The 16,230-nt window shown below is 40.4% G+C and overlaps 1 protein-coding gene and 1 pseudogene across 1 annotated transcript in view; one reads left to right on the forward strand and one right to left on the reverse strand.

The window, feature by feature from the left end:
- Positions 1-16,230, reverse strand: part of EFHC2 (EF-hand domain containing 2) — a 200,423-nt gene that overhangs the window by 116,359 nt on the left and 67,834 nt on the right. Inside the window, 1 exon segment of the mRNA XM_029240869.1 lies at positions 3,769-3,941. Coding sequence (XP_029096702.1) covers positions 3,769-3,941 — 173 coding nt within the window.
- Positions 5,699-15,562, forward strand: LOC114906386 (annotated as a pseudogene).

Genomic DNA, 16,230 nt, shown 5'->3' on the forward strand with positions numbered 1-16,230 from the left:
AGGAATATGAACTTTTGCCTTAAAAGTAATAAAAATAAAAACATAATGCAAGTCACTAATGCAGGTTCAGGATGTCGTATGACCTCCAGTCCATCACTTGTGTAAATCTGATGTCATGTGGGGAAGGTAATCAAAAAATAAGCAAAGCTGGGCTTCCCTGGTGGCGCAGTGGTTGAGAGTCCGCCTGCCGATGCAGGGGACGTGGGTTCGTGCCCCGGTCTGGGAAGATGCCACGTGCCGCGGAGCGGCTGGGCCCGTGAGCCATGGCCGCTGAGCCTGCGCATCCGGAGCCTGTGCTCCGCAACGGGAGAGGCCACAACAGTGAGAGGCCCGCGTACCGCAAAAAAACAAAACAAAACAAAACAAAACAAAAAATAAGCAAAGCTTAGTTAGGGAATATCAGAGTAAAGCATTTAAGTGAAAATGTATAAAAAAATATTTTTTTGCTAAAGCAGTAATGTCACTTACCTAAACAAATGCACTTAGGCAAAACAGATGTTCATAGAAATTAAAAGTTGTCAATTTTCTTAATGTTTTGAAATAATTCTTTAAACATTTTCTAATACATTACTGTCAATATTTAAAAACTGCATTATATATGTTTAAAATGACCCTAAAGAGTATAAAGACCTACAAATATCATATGATACTGCTTATATGTGGAATCTTAAAAAATGGTACAAATGAACTTATTTACAAAACAGAAATAGAGTCACAGATATAGAAAACAATCTTATGGTTAGCAGCGGGGAAAGGGGGGGAAGGGATAAATTGGGAGATTGGGATTGACATATACACACTACTATATATAAAAGAGATAACTAATAAGGACAGCACAGGGAACTCTACTCAATACTCCATAATGACCTACATGGGAAAAGAATCTACAAAAGAGTGGATATATGTATATGTATAACTGATTCACTTTGCTGTATACCTGAAACTAACACAACATTGTAAATCAACTAGACTCCAATAAAAACTTTTTTAAAAAGTATAAAGACCTCTTGTCCCTCTACAAAATAAAATATCACATTTCCAACTTTAAAAGTTTTTAACTTTAAAGTTCCAACTTTAAAAGTGAAAATCTTTCCGTAAATATCAAAGCATTTCCATATTTCCTAAAAGATTTATCATTAAGCCACAAATTCTCCAAATAAAAGCCAGGGAGTAGATATTGTATCAGCTGGAACACAAAGAATCATGAGGACAGTTCATACTGCCTCCCCATACCAATCCTTACCTGCTCCTCCCACCAGTAAAACCAAGCACAACACTAAATCAAATCTTCTTCCTCTTTCCACCACCTCAACAGTGGCTCTCTCCCAACGTGGTACAATAGCCTGATTCTGCTCATGATCTGGGCACCCCTGATTCCCAATCCACAACTCCAGTGTCGACTTTTTTCCTGAGAACACATCCTAAGGCTCTACCTGCCTTGTGGGCAACACCATACAGATGTTCCAACACAACTTGAAAAGCCTCATGACCCAAACACACCCCAGCTCCAACTCCAATGCCACTCCTTGCTCAATGTTCCTGGGTTCTACTAACGCATCACCATCCTCTCAACCACAGCATGAGCTCTGAGACAAGCGGTTAAGATTCAGATGGAGCAAATTACTTCTCTAAGCCTGTTTCCTTTCTGTAAAAGCTGATGATAACCTACTGTAGATGGTCACTGGGGTGATTAAATGAGATAATGATAAAGTAGGTACCTTATCATTAGATATTCCCCTTCCTCACTCTCTATATTTAATCGCTGGTCAAGGCCTATTAACTGCCAATCAAATGTGTCTACAATCTTTCCCCTATGTCCTCTTCCTACCATCATTGTCCTGGTTTGGATACTCAGCACTTCTACCCTGAACAACTGCAAAACTCCTGGCCTAGTCACCTTGCTCCCTTTCCTCTCCAACCTGCTTGCCTACAAGCTCCATGAGATAGGGATATAATGAGTCATTCCTTTTGTCCATTTTCCCAAAACCCAGCACAGTGCCTAGCATGGAGTAGACACTCAACAAACACTTCATGACAATGCTGACTGGCTCCAAATTAATCATCCAGACATAACGAAGCCATGCTCTAAGAACAATCTCAATCTCATGAGCACTGAAGGAAGTCCTTCGCATACTGACTCGTCATAACATTATGCTCAGAGGCCTATGGTCCTAAAACTTCTCTGTTTCTCCCCCATGGAACCCATTGTGGTATATCAATATGGAGGCACTGGGCCCAGATAAGTATTTAGTAAGCAAAAAGCTTATTCAACATAGGCAGAAAATCATAAGATGTGTTAAATAACGATAATTTGATAGTAAGTAGAGCATGTATATGTTAAACACAGAAAGAAAGGGATGGAAGGACCAAGAGACAACTACTTTTCAGTATGTATTAAATATACATGAGGTACCTGGGCTCTGAATATTCATGATACACTAAATATACAAGAGGCACTAAATATTCATGGATACTCAATATTCATGAGGCCTTAATTTGGCCACTCATTGATTGGTGACACCCATTCTAGCCCCATGTGTCCTTTGCCCAAGAAACACAAATAAAACCCATGACTATTCAGCAGGCCGACTGGCAAGCTACAGCTGTGGCCAGGCCCACTTGTCCCTACATCTTTCCAACAGAGTAAGTGTGTGCCATTAGCCTAAGGTCCCTTCTGTCTGTGGTCTTCCTTGAACTTTAACTCTGGTCTCCAAACAATACTATTGTCAGAAAAGCCTGATGCAACGGAAAAAGAGAGAGAGGACCATTGCCTACCCCAGGATTCAGGCAGGGTGGTCCTTCCACCCACTTGTACCTTGTCCTAAGTATGTGAACCTCTCTGCCAAAAAATTATTCCTCTTACTGACCTGAGTTCTGACCCCCTAGGTCCTGTCCTTGAGGATACAGAAAATTAGGTCACCCCTCCCCCACGTGACAGCCCTTTAGATTCCTTAAGACATTTATCAGGCACATCTGAGTCTTCCCTTTACAGACAAATATCCCTTTTCACTATTCTCCCTTACACATGATAAATTTTCAGTCCTTTCACCAACATGGTTGCTGTCCCTTGAAGGCATCCGGAACTTGGCATTGTCCAAAGTAAAGGACTTACAGCACACACAGAAGAAATCGATTACCTCCCTTGACCTCTGCCATGCTTCTACTAATGCAACCTAGGATTAGCTTCTCCACTGGCCACGTTGCAGAGCTAACTCTTGTCTGGCTGAAGTGCAGTATGGGTAAAGATGACTGGCATACGTGGGGCGAAGGAGCAATGGCCTTCTCTTGAAGCACTATGAAAGTCTGTAGTTAATAGGTATGAAGATGAAGAGAGAGTGGCTGAAGCAAACAGCAGTGAATTCAAGAAAGGAGAGAGAAGCCCAATCTGGAAGTGGCAGTGGAGACCAGTCTTCCCTCTACCCCTGAGGGTGTTATGAAGGAAGTAATGTGGTCATAGCAAAAAGACAAAAAAGAGTTTGAAGAAAAAAGTCAAAGACACAGGAGAGTTTGCTCATACTAGAGCAGCATGTGAAAGATACAGGGATAACACAGAACAGTGAGTGAAATGGCCAGTATTGAGGTGAGGAGGGTAGAAAGCTGGTAAGTCAGCATCAATAACTACAAGCTATCAGCATGTTTACATTCACCATTGCCAACAAGTTAGATACCTACGCAGTAGCATGGGGTCTTTTAAAAAGCGAGAGAAAGATAGTATATAAAGGCAGTAGTTAGAAGTGAAAGAACCATAACTCTGCTTTAAATAGATACTTTGAGGCAGTCCGTTATTTTTCAATGCTGGTTCATTAACTTGAATTGTGTCATCTTCAAGGTAGAAGTAGAGTTTATAGCATCTTATTCTATAGTTTTCTTGAATTTTATCAGGCACTTCATCTTCTAAATAGGCATCAAAAGATAATACCTGTTGGAATCATAATTAGAAACTAAGAAATGAAAAAAATTCAGCGAACTTAAAATCAATAAAGCTACTGCCTGTATAGTTTTTGTTAACGTAAAGAAAAAATTTGAGGAAATTTTTGCAAGAAGACATTCTACACATCAGCTATGAGAATGGATATACACTCTAGGTTACAGTATATAAAGATTATTTTATATTTTCATCACTGTCTGGTTAGAATGAGGAAATGATATTCAAGCAATAAATCCATCATTCAGCTCCACCATAAATTGAACTAGCGTCTGTCTTTGGAATTTCACAGTGGGATTCCATATGTATGTGTTACAGACAAAATAATATTCTTTCCCACAAGACGAATATAAGTTTTGTCATTTTTTTCTCATTAAAAATACCACAAAGCTACCTTGGTTCTAGGATAAAATTATTCTCATCTCTGGTCCTGCTGATTGCTTGCCTTGAGGCAATTCAAACAGGCGGAGCTGAAATTCTTCCAATGCACTGGAGACCCCACCCTACACTTCTTCAGGAACCTCAAAGAGCCTAGCTCAATGCTAGACCCAGCCTCATCTTATTGTGTGTGTCGGGGTGCGGGTGGGGGGTAGACATGGGTAGGAGAGGTGGATTCTAAAGTAGTTATAGTAAAAATCAGAGAGAGTAAAAAATACCCTTGAAAAATCCTTAACTACTTTGGAAAACTGTGCCTCTCAGGAAGTACAACACAGCCTGTTTTTCTCCCATGTTGAAGCAGAAGACTGACTGCCTCTTCAGTTGAAGACCAGTTGAAATAGCTTCCTTAGGTTTAGGTGCCATGTTGTATGAATAATACATACCTTTCACCATTAGAATCACTCTCAACACAACGACCTGCTTACACACACTAAGAAAGACATGGTAATTGAGGACAATTGAAGGAACAGTAGATTCAGGCTACCATTTCAAGCTTGGCCTGGGGCACAGGCTTCTTCAGAGCTCCATTCTAATACTTCCTTTGCTCTCATTTTTGTTCAATTTTTATAATTAAAGTTGCAAAAGTTAACTGTACATCTGTTGTAACATCAAGTTAATTCAACATAGACAATATATATGTGAGTGAGGCTGTTAGGCACAATCTAACCTCTAGGGGTGGTCAGTTACCCTAATTAGGAATATATGCTCCAGGATTGTTTGGCAAATTTCTATCAGAAGCCCATGCTTCAGAAGTGGCTGACAAAATGCCTCAGTAGTTTATCTCTGATCAACAGAAGAGGTTTTGCTAATTACCATAAAGAATATGGTAATTAGGGCTTCCTTGGTGGCGCAGTGGTTGAGAGTCCGCCTGCCGATGCAGGGGACACGGGTTCGTGCCCCGGTCTGGGAAGATCCCACATGCCGCGGAGCGGCTGGGCCCGTGAGCCATGGCTGCTGAGCCTGCGCGTCCGGAGCCTGTGCTCCGCAACGGGAGAGGCCACAACAGTGAGAGGCCTGCGTACCGCAAAAAAAAAAAAAAAAAAAAAAAAAAAAGAATATTAGAAATGAGTTTTAGCTAGTGAAATAACTGTATTCAAAATGAATGGATAAGTTACAAATATTGACCAGCCACTGTCTTTACCAGAACAGGTTCTAGGAATCTAGTGAGCCCAGAGACCTATACCTTCAAAATGGCACCTTTGTCTTCATTCCAAAACGGTCCTATGCTCAGCTGCTTTCTTGGGGAATTTATCCGGCCTGATTCCAGTTAGAAAGTTAGCTAAACTCACTACCAGAATGTTGTCATATTTGTGTTGAGTGAACATTTCCGGTAAGATGCTATTGGATGGGTACAGGGTTTCCTTCTGGGGTGATGAAAATGTCTTGGAACTAAATAGAGGTGATGGTTGTACAACACTGTGAACATATTAGATGCCACTGAACTGCACGCTTTAAAATGCCTAAGGGTTAATTTTGTTATGTAAATTTTACCTCAATTTTTAAAAAAAGATGTGGGATGCCGAATTATATTGAACACTAAAATAGTAAACGTTATGTTATATGAATACTGTCTCAATTTTTTTAAAGTAGGGGGGAAAAAGATGTTGTTGGAACACCTAAAAGGACAAGAGAGCTGGGGTTCCATCAAGCTTTCAGTAGAGGTAGTGAGGAAGAGGAAAATATGCCACCCTAGAAGGTGCCACTTTAGAATGTGGATTATTTTGAGCTGAAGACAGAGCCCAGCAGACCCAGGAAGAACTTTTTACCTCTCCCTTAACTGCCTAAAAGAACTTAGACACGAAACCTGCACCAGGAAGAGAGCTATTACCAGAGAAAACTTATTTATATCAGAAAGCCTTATCCAGCATGGCACGGCAAACATTTGTTTACCAAACACTTGCTCTTCTCATTTTCCTGTGAATGATCTTTGAAGCCCCAGACCTCTACCCCCCGTCTACTTAGCTCAGGATGGTATATAAGCCTCAAGTACCCGACTGCCAAAGAGTCTCATATTTTTATGAGGCTCCGATATGTACAAATTTTCCTTTTCGTCCATTAATCTGTATTATGTCAATTTAACTATTACTCCAGAGAAAGAATCTAAAAGGGAAGAAGGGAAAAGTTTTCTGCTCCTACAGTAATATTCAATCTGGAATTTTTTTTCTTTGTAATTGGGTAGGAAAGTGTAGAGAGACTGTTCATACCCCACCTACCTCTATGTAGTGAATGCTACTGGTATAAATTTGTGCATGACCAAACGGCCAGAGATCAGCTGACAATGTTGTCAAGCATATAATCATTAAATATTTATCAAGCAAATGATGCACTGAAAGAGAATAAACGATGCTCAGTGGAAACAAAAAGAAAGACATAATTTTAGGTTGGACTTCAATATTTCTAGACGAGGGACAGACTGATATTTCATGTTCTGGTCCCCTGAGAATACAGGGCTGATGAACTCCAGCGTGAAAGGTAGAGAGCAAGTCAGAGCAGTAGAGATGGAAAGATAGAAAAAGAAGAGGGAGAGGAAACTGTAAAATGTAGCAAAATGGCATTTGAGGGAAGAGATACCAAGTAGATTAAAAGTGATCTCACAAAGGTGAAAGACCTAATTGCAATGGAACTTGATGTACCAGAGAATCCAGAGAGAACAATCCAAAATAAAAACTGAGAGAAATGAAAATTTATAGAAACATAATTATGATACAAGGTTTCATCATAATTTATGATGTCAAGCAGAGACCAGATAAATAAGGTCCTAAAGGATGTAATTGGCTGTAATTTTCTTGAAAACGGAATGTAAATGTCATTTGGCAGGTTGTGTGATCTTCCATTCCCCACAGGCCTCTACAAGCCCTGTATTATATGAGGTTACCTGCCTGATCCCCAAGGCATTCAGATTTTTGATGCTAGCCAAGAGGATATAAAATCTGAAATCAATTAGCTTTAAATACTAGATATGTGATATTTCCTCATCTAATGGAAAAAAATTTAATGTTAATATTTCTGAAATCAGATTCTTCTTACATGTAAAGCCAAAAGAAACTCAAAGCAGTCAGGAATGCATTTTAACGAGGAACATAGATGTAACTTGATGTAAGGTGTAAATTTAGCCTTGTGGGGAAGGAGTTAGTTCTGTTTTCACGTCAACTGAGTTCTCTGCTTTGCACTGCATATCCCAAATAGCTGGATTGTAACATCAATTTGGAATCCTAATTTTCACTTAAAATGTTTTCAAAATGTTACTGTCTGATGTAGCATTGACATAAAAACGCTAGAAGATTGTCCATCGTGTGCTAGGCAATGCAATCATAAGGCAAAAACAAAAGTCTAATCTCTCAGAATAAATCACAGAATTTTAAAAGATCGTGAAGCTGGTATGACCAATGCATGAGTCATAAAGACTATTACTCAGGAACCAAACATCTGAGTGTCAAAAGCTTACAGCTGAATTCCTAGAGAAGCTGTTAGGAAAGAAAGAAGCACCAGTAATGTTCAATAAAGCTCAACATTTTATGAAGAGATCAACATCATAAGTCTAAGGTTAAAATGTTTATGTTCTATTTAATGAAAAAGGCTCAGATTTAAATTGCGAGGTACTAAAGAAGAAGGTACATAATAGTAAGGATAAATGCATGCTATCATAGGTTAGTTAGTAGACAATAAAAATTTGTGTACATTTAATGCAGTGTTGTTTATTCTTCTGGAAAAAGATGTTATTATTATTGTTTTTTGATGTGAACCATTTTTAAACTCTTTATTGAATTTGTTACAATACTGCTTCTGTTTTATGTTTTGGTTTTCTGGCCATGAGGCATGTGGGATCTTAGCTCCCCGACCAGGGAACGAACCTGCACCCCCTGCATTGGAAGGCGAAGTCTTAACCACTGGACTGCCAGGGAAGTCCCCAAGGTGTTATTAAATCAATGGTTTCTCTTATGACTATGGAATCTCAGAATTATTATCATATGTGAAGGGCAGCACAATATAACACCCCAAAATATGCTTCTTTGGTATAAGAATTATCTTGAGCTGATCATTTTTAAGAAACAGCTGAGAAAGGAGAAGCTCTGAAATGTGAGTAAAAGTTATCCTTTTGTAAGAGACTTTTACATTTTTAATGGAAATCTCCATTGGTTAAGGGTTTCTCCCTCTCTGTGCCAGAAAAAGGAAAATAACTATATCTCTAGAAATGCATCAATGGAGAAAGCATGAACTTAAATCTGCATAACTGTACCGACCTTTATTGTGCTTTGCCTGATAACCTCCCATAACTGGCTCCCCATACCCCGAACATCTTTTGCCTTTAGCTGGAACTAGTATTTAAGGTGGTGGCTTGGGATATTTGGGAAAGTTACTCAGTTTTCCTGGTATCTCCCATGTATACAGGAGGTAAACATGCTATTAAACTTGTTTGTTTTTCTCCTGTTAAGCTGTCTTTCATTACAGGGGGCATCTCAGCCAAAAACCTAGAAGGGTAAAAGGAAAATTACTTTCCTTCCCTACATAGGCTAATTCACACACAAAAAAATTTTTTTAATAAATTTAAACTACAGAAATCATAGCCATCAATCACAAACAATACAACTAAAAATGTATCATGTAACTATAAACAAATATTGTCACCCCTAATAGTTATTGTGAGGAGAGCAAATTTTAAAATACAAAAAATAAGTAGAGAATTTAATAAAATTTAAAGAGGTACAAACCTATAAGATACAAGCAAATCTGTACTCTTGGGTAAATTACTGGATTTAGATTATAACATATGAGAATTTAGAGTTAAAGACAGCCGACGCAGGTAAATGTACTAACTCAGTGATTCTCAGCCTTCTCGGCTTCACATTAGGAACTTAAAAAACAAAAAAAAACATACCCAAGCCTAAATAGATTAAACAGGAATCTTGGAGGCAGTTAAGAGGGGCATTAGTATTTTTTTTAAAGCTCCACAAGTAATTCTGAAATGCAGTCACAGTGAGCAATGGATTGAACAAAAAGTTTTGAAAGTGCAAAAATTTGTCATAAGGAAAACAAGTCTAAAGCAAAAAGGATAAAAGCACAAATAGATAAATTTGAAAGGAGAAAAACAACTGCAATAAATAAATTCAAGAGTTTTTATTAATAAATAAAATAAGTAAGATTCTAGCATTGGGGAGGGAAAAAACTTTCCTCTACCCTTCTAGGTTCTTCTGACTGGTCTAACTGAATTAAACTGACGTGAGACAGATTAACAGCAGAAAAACCAAATTTCATTATGTAGTATAGGGGCTCCATAAGAATATGAAGCCCAAAGACAAGTTAGGCAATTGAAGCTTATATGCCATCTGAGAGAAGGGGAAGTGGGTAGGGGTTGCGACTTCAAAGGGGAGGAAGGCAATTCACAAGAAGATGAAAAAAAGCAAATGTTTGGTAAACAAACGTTTGCTGGGCCATACAGAAGCAATGGGAGAAAGACAGGAATTTTAACCGACACTTTGCTAGGTTCCTCCCCGTCTCCCTTCATGGAACAGGTCCTGTATCTAAATTCTTTTAGGCAGTTAGGGAGAAAGTCAAAGGCTCTTCCTTAGTCTTTTGGGCCTTGACTGTTTTCAGCTCAGGATAATCCACATGTCTAAGAGACACTATTTGGGGTGGCAAATTTTGCTCCCCTGCACTAGCAAAGATAATCAAAGAATGTAAATAAACAAAATCAGAAACGAGATAGTGCACGACATAGAGATGTAATAAATTATAAGATGTAAATTATCTTATTATAATAAATTATTCAAGCTTTTATGAACATAAATTTTAAAACCACAATTAAATAAGTGATTTTCTGTAACAACTGTGAAGTATCAAAACACAATGAATAAACTAATAACCAAGTAAGAAGTAAAAAAATTACCAAAGTATTGCCCCAACAAAGGCTCCAACCAGGATGATTTACTAATAGATTCTTTCAAGCTTTCAAGGAAAAGAAAAGCACCACTTTATATAACTCCCCCAGGATACCAAAAAAGATGGAAAGCTATAAAGGTGAATTCCAATGCCTAATACACAAGGTATCAAAAAAAAAAAGAAAACTATGGAGCAATAGTTTTCACCCTGGCTTCACATTAGAATCACCTGTAGAGCTTTATAAAATCGTGATGTTTGGGCCACATCCACACCTATACACACCCACACACAATGAAATCAGAATCCCTCAGGTCAGGCTCAGGTATCAGTGATTTTAAAGCTCCCCAAGTGATTACAATGTGCAAGCCTAGGTTGAGAACTACTGTTTCCAGAGCAATTTCACTATTTATGATTTATAGAGCAAAGATCCTAACTAAAATACAAGCAAACGAAATTCAAGAGTCCATAACAGTCATAAGCAAACTACACAAAAAGCAGCATTTTCCTCACAGATGCAAAGATGTTTCTAAATTAGGAAGTAAGAGCAAATATATAATGATCTCAAACTGTTTCCTACCACATACGTTTTAAAATTCAAGAGTAATTCCTTAACAGGATAAAAAAGCATCTGCTTTAAAACAACAGCCTACATATCCAGTATTATATGTAATTGAACTATGTGTCTGCTACAATCAGGAACAGAACAAAAATGCCCCTACCAACATCATGATTTAATATTTTTTAGGAGTTCTGGACAATGTAAGAAGTAAAAATATTAGCAAGAAAGAGACAAAAGCTATCATTATAGATAGACAAAATAATGGCATAGGGAAACGCTGAAAAACTAAGAATAAATAAAAGATTTCAGCATAACCACAACTGAATCAAAAATATTCTTATGTACTAGCAATAACCACCTGAAAATACAGTGGAAGAAAAAGGTATGTTCACAATAGAATAAAAAATTACAAAACACTTAAAAATAGTTTTAATGAAAACTCTGTGACCCAGATAAAACTCTAAAAGTATTTACTAGAAGATATATGAAAACTTGACAAATAATAGGACAGGCAAAGTATATTCTGGATAAGCAGACTAAAATAACATATTTCAAATGGATATTTCATTGATGTTTTGGAAGGACTTGAAAAAATAATTCTAATTTCATCTGATAAACAGTCAGACTATTAAAGATAATTATGAAAATTAAGAGTAATGTAGAAGACCTAACTGTCCTAGATTTTATACCTTACTTACTATTATGCTTCAATTATTAAAACAGTGCAAAACCAGGGTAATAAGAGACACACTAGTGTGTGGAAAAGAACAGTCTGGAAATACGCTCTATTACATATAGGAATTTAACACATGATGAAAGAGGAATCATGTCAGCAAGTGAAAAAAGTACTAACTTGGAAAACCATCAATGTATATCTCCACCTAAAATAAATTATAACCCAAAATAAATACCAGATGGATTATCAGCTTAAATATAACAAATCAATCCCTTTTAGCCTCCAAAAAAAATTATATATGTGGCAAAGCCCTGAAAGGGAGGATGACCATTCCAGATTTAAGAGAAAAAGACAAAATTATGAAAGAAAATATTAAAATTTAACTACAAAAACAAAAACAAGTTATAACTTCAATAGGCTAAAATATAAAAACAAGCAACATACAAATAAGGAATTTAGAACATATGACAAAAGCTTAATTTATAAAAAAATTTTAATTAATTCTTAAAGGATCTTAAAAAAGAAATAAAAACAGAACTTAAAATGCAGGAGAGGTTCAATTTAAAAAAGGAAAATATTCACTCTAAAAAAGTATCAGGTAAGTACAAATTAAAATAACAGTGAGGTGCCGGTTTTGTTTGTTTCTCCTATTAAATGAGCCTGGTAGGGTTATTCATTACCCATGGTATTTCAAATTATTGCAGTTCTTCTGAGGTAGTGTGATGCTCTGAAGAGCCATTTTAAAATTCCTATACTTCTTCTCAGGAACTCCATTTCCGGGCACGCAGCCCAAAGAAACAAACCAAAATATGGAGAAACATATGTGCAAAGATGTTCTTTGCAGCATTTTTTTTATTACACAAAAAAAATTAGAGTGGGGTAAAATAAAGATCTAACAAGACAGGAAGGATCTGGTGAATTATGGCACATGTATGTATTCTATGGCATATTATGAAGGCAGTAGTATGATTTTTAAAACGATGCAGCAATAAGAGAAATGCTTAGGATATGCACAAATGTTGAGTGAAAAAAAACCACAGGACTGAAAATGGTAACATACTACAACTATGTTTTCAAAACCATGTATATTTAAACTATGCTTTATAAACCATAATTATGCTTTTCAAAAACACTGGTGGGGGGGTGGGGGGAAAGTAACAAAAAGCAAGCAAGGGCGGCAACTCCAGTGACGGGCTGGCTGCGACGCACACGAGGGGCGGGGGGCAGTAACAAAAAGCAAGCAATGGCGGCAACTCCAGTGGCGGGCTGGCTGCGATGCACACGAGGCAGGGGCGGGCGGGTGCGAGGGACAGCTGTGGAGAGGAGGGAACAGACCTGAGGTAGAAGAATGGGGGCGAGCACCCTGTGTGGCGGGAGTACTTCCGGTGGCCAGGGCAGGGGGGTGGAAGGAGCTGTGCCCTCCCCCCACCTCCTCCAGCGCTGGGTTCAGCCCCGCCCTCCTGTACTCCCTCGGCAGCCTGGACCTCTAGGCCAGCAGCCCAGCTCAGGGGCCCCTGTGTGGGGTCCCTAAATTACCTTGCAGCCTTTTCGAGGGCTCTGACATCGCACAAGGGCCTTGCATTCCAAACCAAATAGAAACGCTTTCTAATCCCAGAAGTGCCTTGACGCCCCAGAAGTGCCTTGACGCCCCGGAAGTAACTGTGTAAAAAAAAAAAAGTCGCCGCCATTTTTCTCGGGAGCTCGCTGAGGGCTTCGAGGCGAAGCCAAGCCTTCAGTCGATCCTGGATCTTTGTGACTTTTCCGAATAGTTTTGAGATCACAAACTCAGTGGAAGGACTTTGACATCTCTGGAACACGGAGAACTGTGATGGGCGAGTGAAAGAAAGGAGTAAGTTCCCTAAGCCGCGGGGGTGGGAGCGGCGCAAGGTGAAGGACCACAAGGATCCCCCAGCAAACGCGGATGCCTCTGGGGGCCTAGTGACGTGGCCTCCTCCAGCCAGCCAGCTTAGGGCTCTGCATTACGTTCAGGGGAGCCTAGCCGCCCGGGTGCCTGAAAGCTCAGAAGGAGGTCCTTGTGGCCTTCAAGCCGAGGTTTCCTGGGGTTCATCCTGTCAGGGAAATTCCACCTCCTCATCTTACTTCTCTTTATACTCTTCCCATTCCTCAGGTTCGCGTGTGGGTGGAGCAGCCTCCAAAGACTACCTGATTTGGAGCACTCCGGGTTCCTCTCGTCCGTGGAATCGCCTCAGCGCCATCCCCTTTGTGCTTTGCCAGCCCCGTTCTAGAAGAAATGGCTTCTTCAAAGGATGTCTACAACCTTACGGGTAATTCCAAACATAGTTTCTATAGCTCCGTAAACCCTGAATTCGCAGCCATAGCTGAGGGTCAGAATAATGAGACTGAGGAAGCAGACGAGGGCCAGAGAAGCTGGGGTAGACAGCAAGACCAAGGCTCTTCAATGATATATGTGAAGGCGATCCGGGGCATGCTGGGAACATTGATGGCAGAAGGAGAGGCTGCCACTAATACAAATTGGAGCACAAGACAGCAGCCCAGCTCTGGAGGAAGATCAGCCACAGATGTCCCCTTCTCTGCTCCTCAAAGAATAGTGTCTGCCTCAGAGGTCAGAGAGAAGATAGACATCAGCGACTTCTGTGACAGGAGAATGATGGTACATCGTGAGAAGCCACTTGGTGACCCAAGGGCACTCATTTTTGAAGGCAGCTCTCCAGCCCTAAAATTTCTAGGCAGACCTGACTGTCATTCACAAATCCAAAAGCATCAAGATAAGAGTATGGTAACTGAGCACCCTTCTTCAGGAGGTGGCTGGTCTGACGTGAATGAGATTTCTGCCTTCAGATTCCCTCAGGAGGAGCCAATCTCACTCAGTGCCGCAAGAATTTCAAGGCCTCCATCCTTCACAGCTGAGCCTGTCACCTACTGGCCTAATTTGTATAGTGGTCCTTGGCATGATTCTGCCAGCTACTGGCCCAGTAGTCCCAAGCCTCCTTGCTCTCTCTTCATGGGCGGCGGCAGCAGCAGCAGCAGCAACACATCCCAGGCTGGGAAGAGCAGCCAGAGTTTCTTGAGTGGTTATACCTTCAATTTTCCAGTGTACTCCCCAACCTGGTCCAGAGAACTGAAGTCATCAGAAGAAGATCAGTCTCCGAATTCTCATTCATTTCATTTCTCCAGAAGTTCAGAAGCCAGGATGAAGGAGAGGAGACACCATCTCCAAGAGGAGACACCATCACGTTCTTGGGGAGGACATGCATCTCATTCCCTGCCAAGGAGCCACTGGAAAAAAAGCCTACAGGAGGGTTTCATTGATACCCATTGTCACCTGGACATGCTCTATTCCAGGTTGTCTTTCACAGGGACGTTTAACAAGTTCAGAGAAGTTTATAGCAGCTCCTTCCCTAAGGAATTTCACGGCTGCATCTCTGATTTCTGTGATCCTCGCACACTGAAGGATGGTATATGGGTGGAGCTGTTGAAAGAGGATCTGGTCTGGGGGGCCTTTGGCTGTCACCCCCATTTTGCACGTTACTACCGTATGAGTTACGAAGCAGATATTGTGCAAGCCTTACGGCACCCCAAGGCTGTAGCATATGGAGAAATCGGCTTGGATTACTCCCACAAGTGCAGCACACCTGTCCCACAGCAGCACAAGATATTTGAGAGACAGCTGCAGCTGGCCGTGACTCTAAACAAGCCCGTGCTGATCCACTGCCGAGAAGCTGAGAAAGATCTGATGGGCATCCTGAAAAAAATTGTGCCCTCTGACTACAAGATCCATTGGCATTGCTTCATTGGCAGTTATGCAGTCATCGAGCCCCTTCTGGACTACTTCCCCAACATGTCTGTGGGCTTCACTGCAGTCCTGACTTACCCTTCTGCCTGGGAGGTCCATGATGCTGTGAGAAAGATCCCACTGGAGAGAATCGTCGTGGAAACCGATGCTCCCTACTTCTTCCCTCGTGGGGTTCCCAAAAGCCTTTGCCCATTTGCCCACCCAGGCCTGGCCCTGCATACGGTTCGAGAGATTGCCAGAATCAAAGGTCAGCCACTCTCCCACACCTTGGCCACCTTACGAGAGAACACTAGTCGCCTCTACAATATTTAAGCAGAGAGGGCACAGTCAGGAGTCTTCCAGAAAAGGGAGACCAGCAGGCTGACAACATAGACTTGGTTTGAACTCCGCCTGTGTCCCAGGTCAAGGATGTGTCTGGCAAGCCCATTGGAACAGAAGAAACCAGGACAGGATGTTCTCCACAAAACTTCTTCATAAGACTTCTGCTTCCGGCTGGTAGGGTGGGGTGCAGTGGGATGGGAGGAAGACTAAGGGGAACTGCCCTTGATGTTATTAGGGGTTTCCTTCCAGCCCAGTTGTGCCAGGGTAGTCAGTAGAGAAGAAAGAGTTCCATAAGGTTCTGGTTTGCTAATCCAAATCCCTGTTCTCTGCAGCCTGTGTTTCTGAGCAGTTGGTGACTAAAGTCACCCACCTACTTGTCTTTAAAAAAAAACAAAGCAAGGAATGTTGAATTTTAGAAGTGAGCTAGGTGATTTGTTCCGTTTATTCCCAAAATGTATTTGTTATTATAGGAATTCTATAGTCCATATGGGTTGTTGTTAAATTTGTAAATTCAGTGACTGTTCAACTTGCAATTTCTTATTTCTAAAGATAAACCAACAGTAGCATTTCATCTAAGAGGAAATCAATTCAGATAAAAATTAGTTAATAGTCATAAGGTGCCAGGGAGGGCTGTGGGGGACCTTAGAATTGATGGGAGC

Source organism: Monodon monoceros, unplaced genomic scaffold (assembly GCF_005190385.1).
Source record: "Monodon monoceros isolate NGI ecotype Baffin Bay Population unplaced genomic scaffold, NGI_Narwhal_1 Super_Scaffold_22, whole genome shotgun sequence".
Taxonomy (NCBI): domain Eukaryota; kingdom Metazoa; phylum Chordata; class Mammalia; order Artiodactyla; family Monodontidae; genus Monodon; species Monodon monoceros.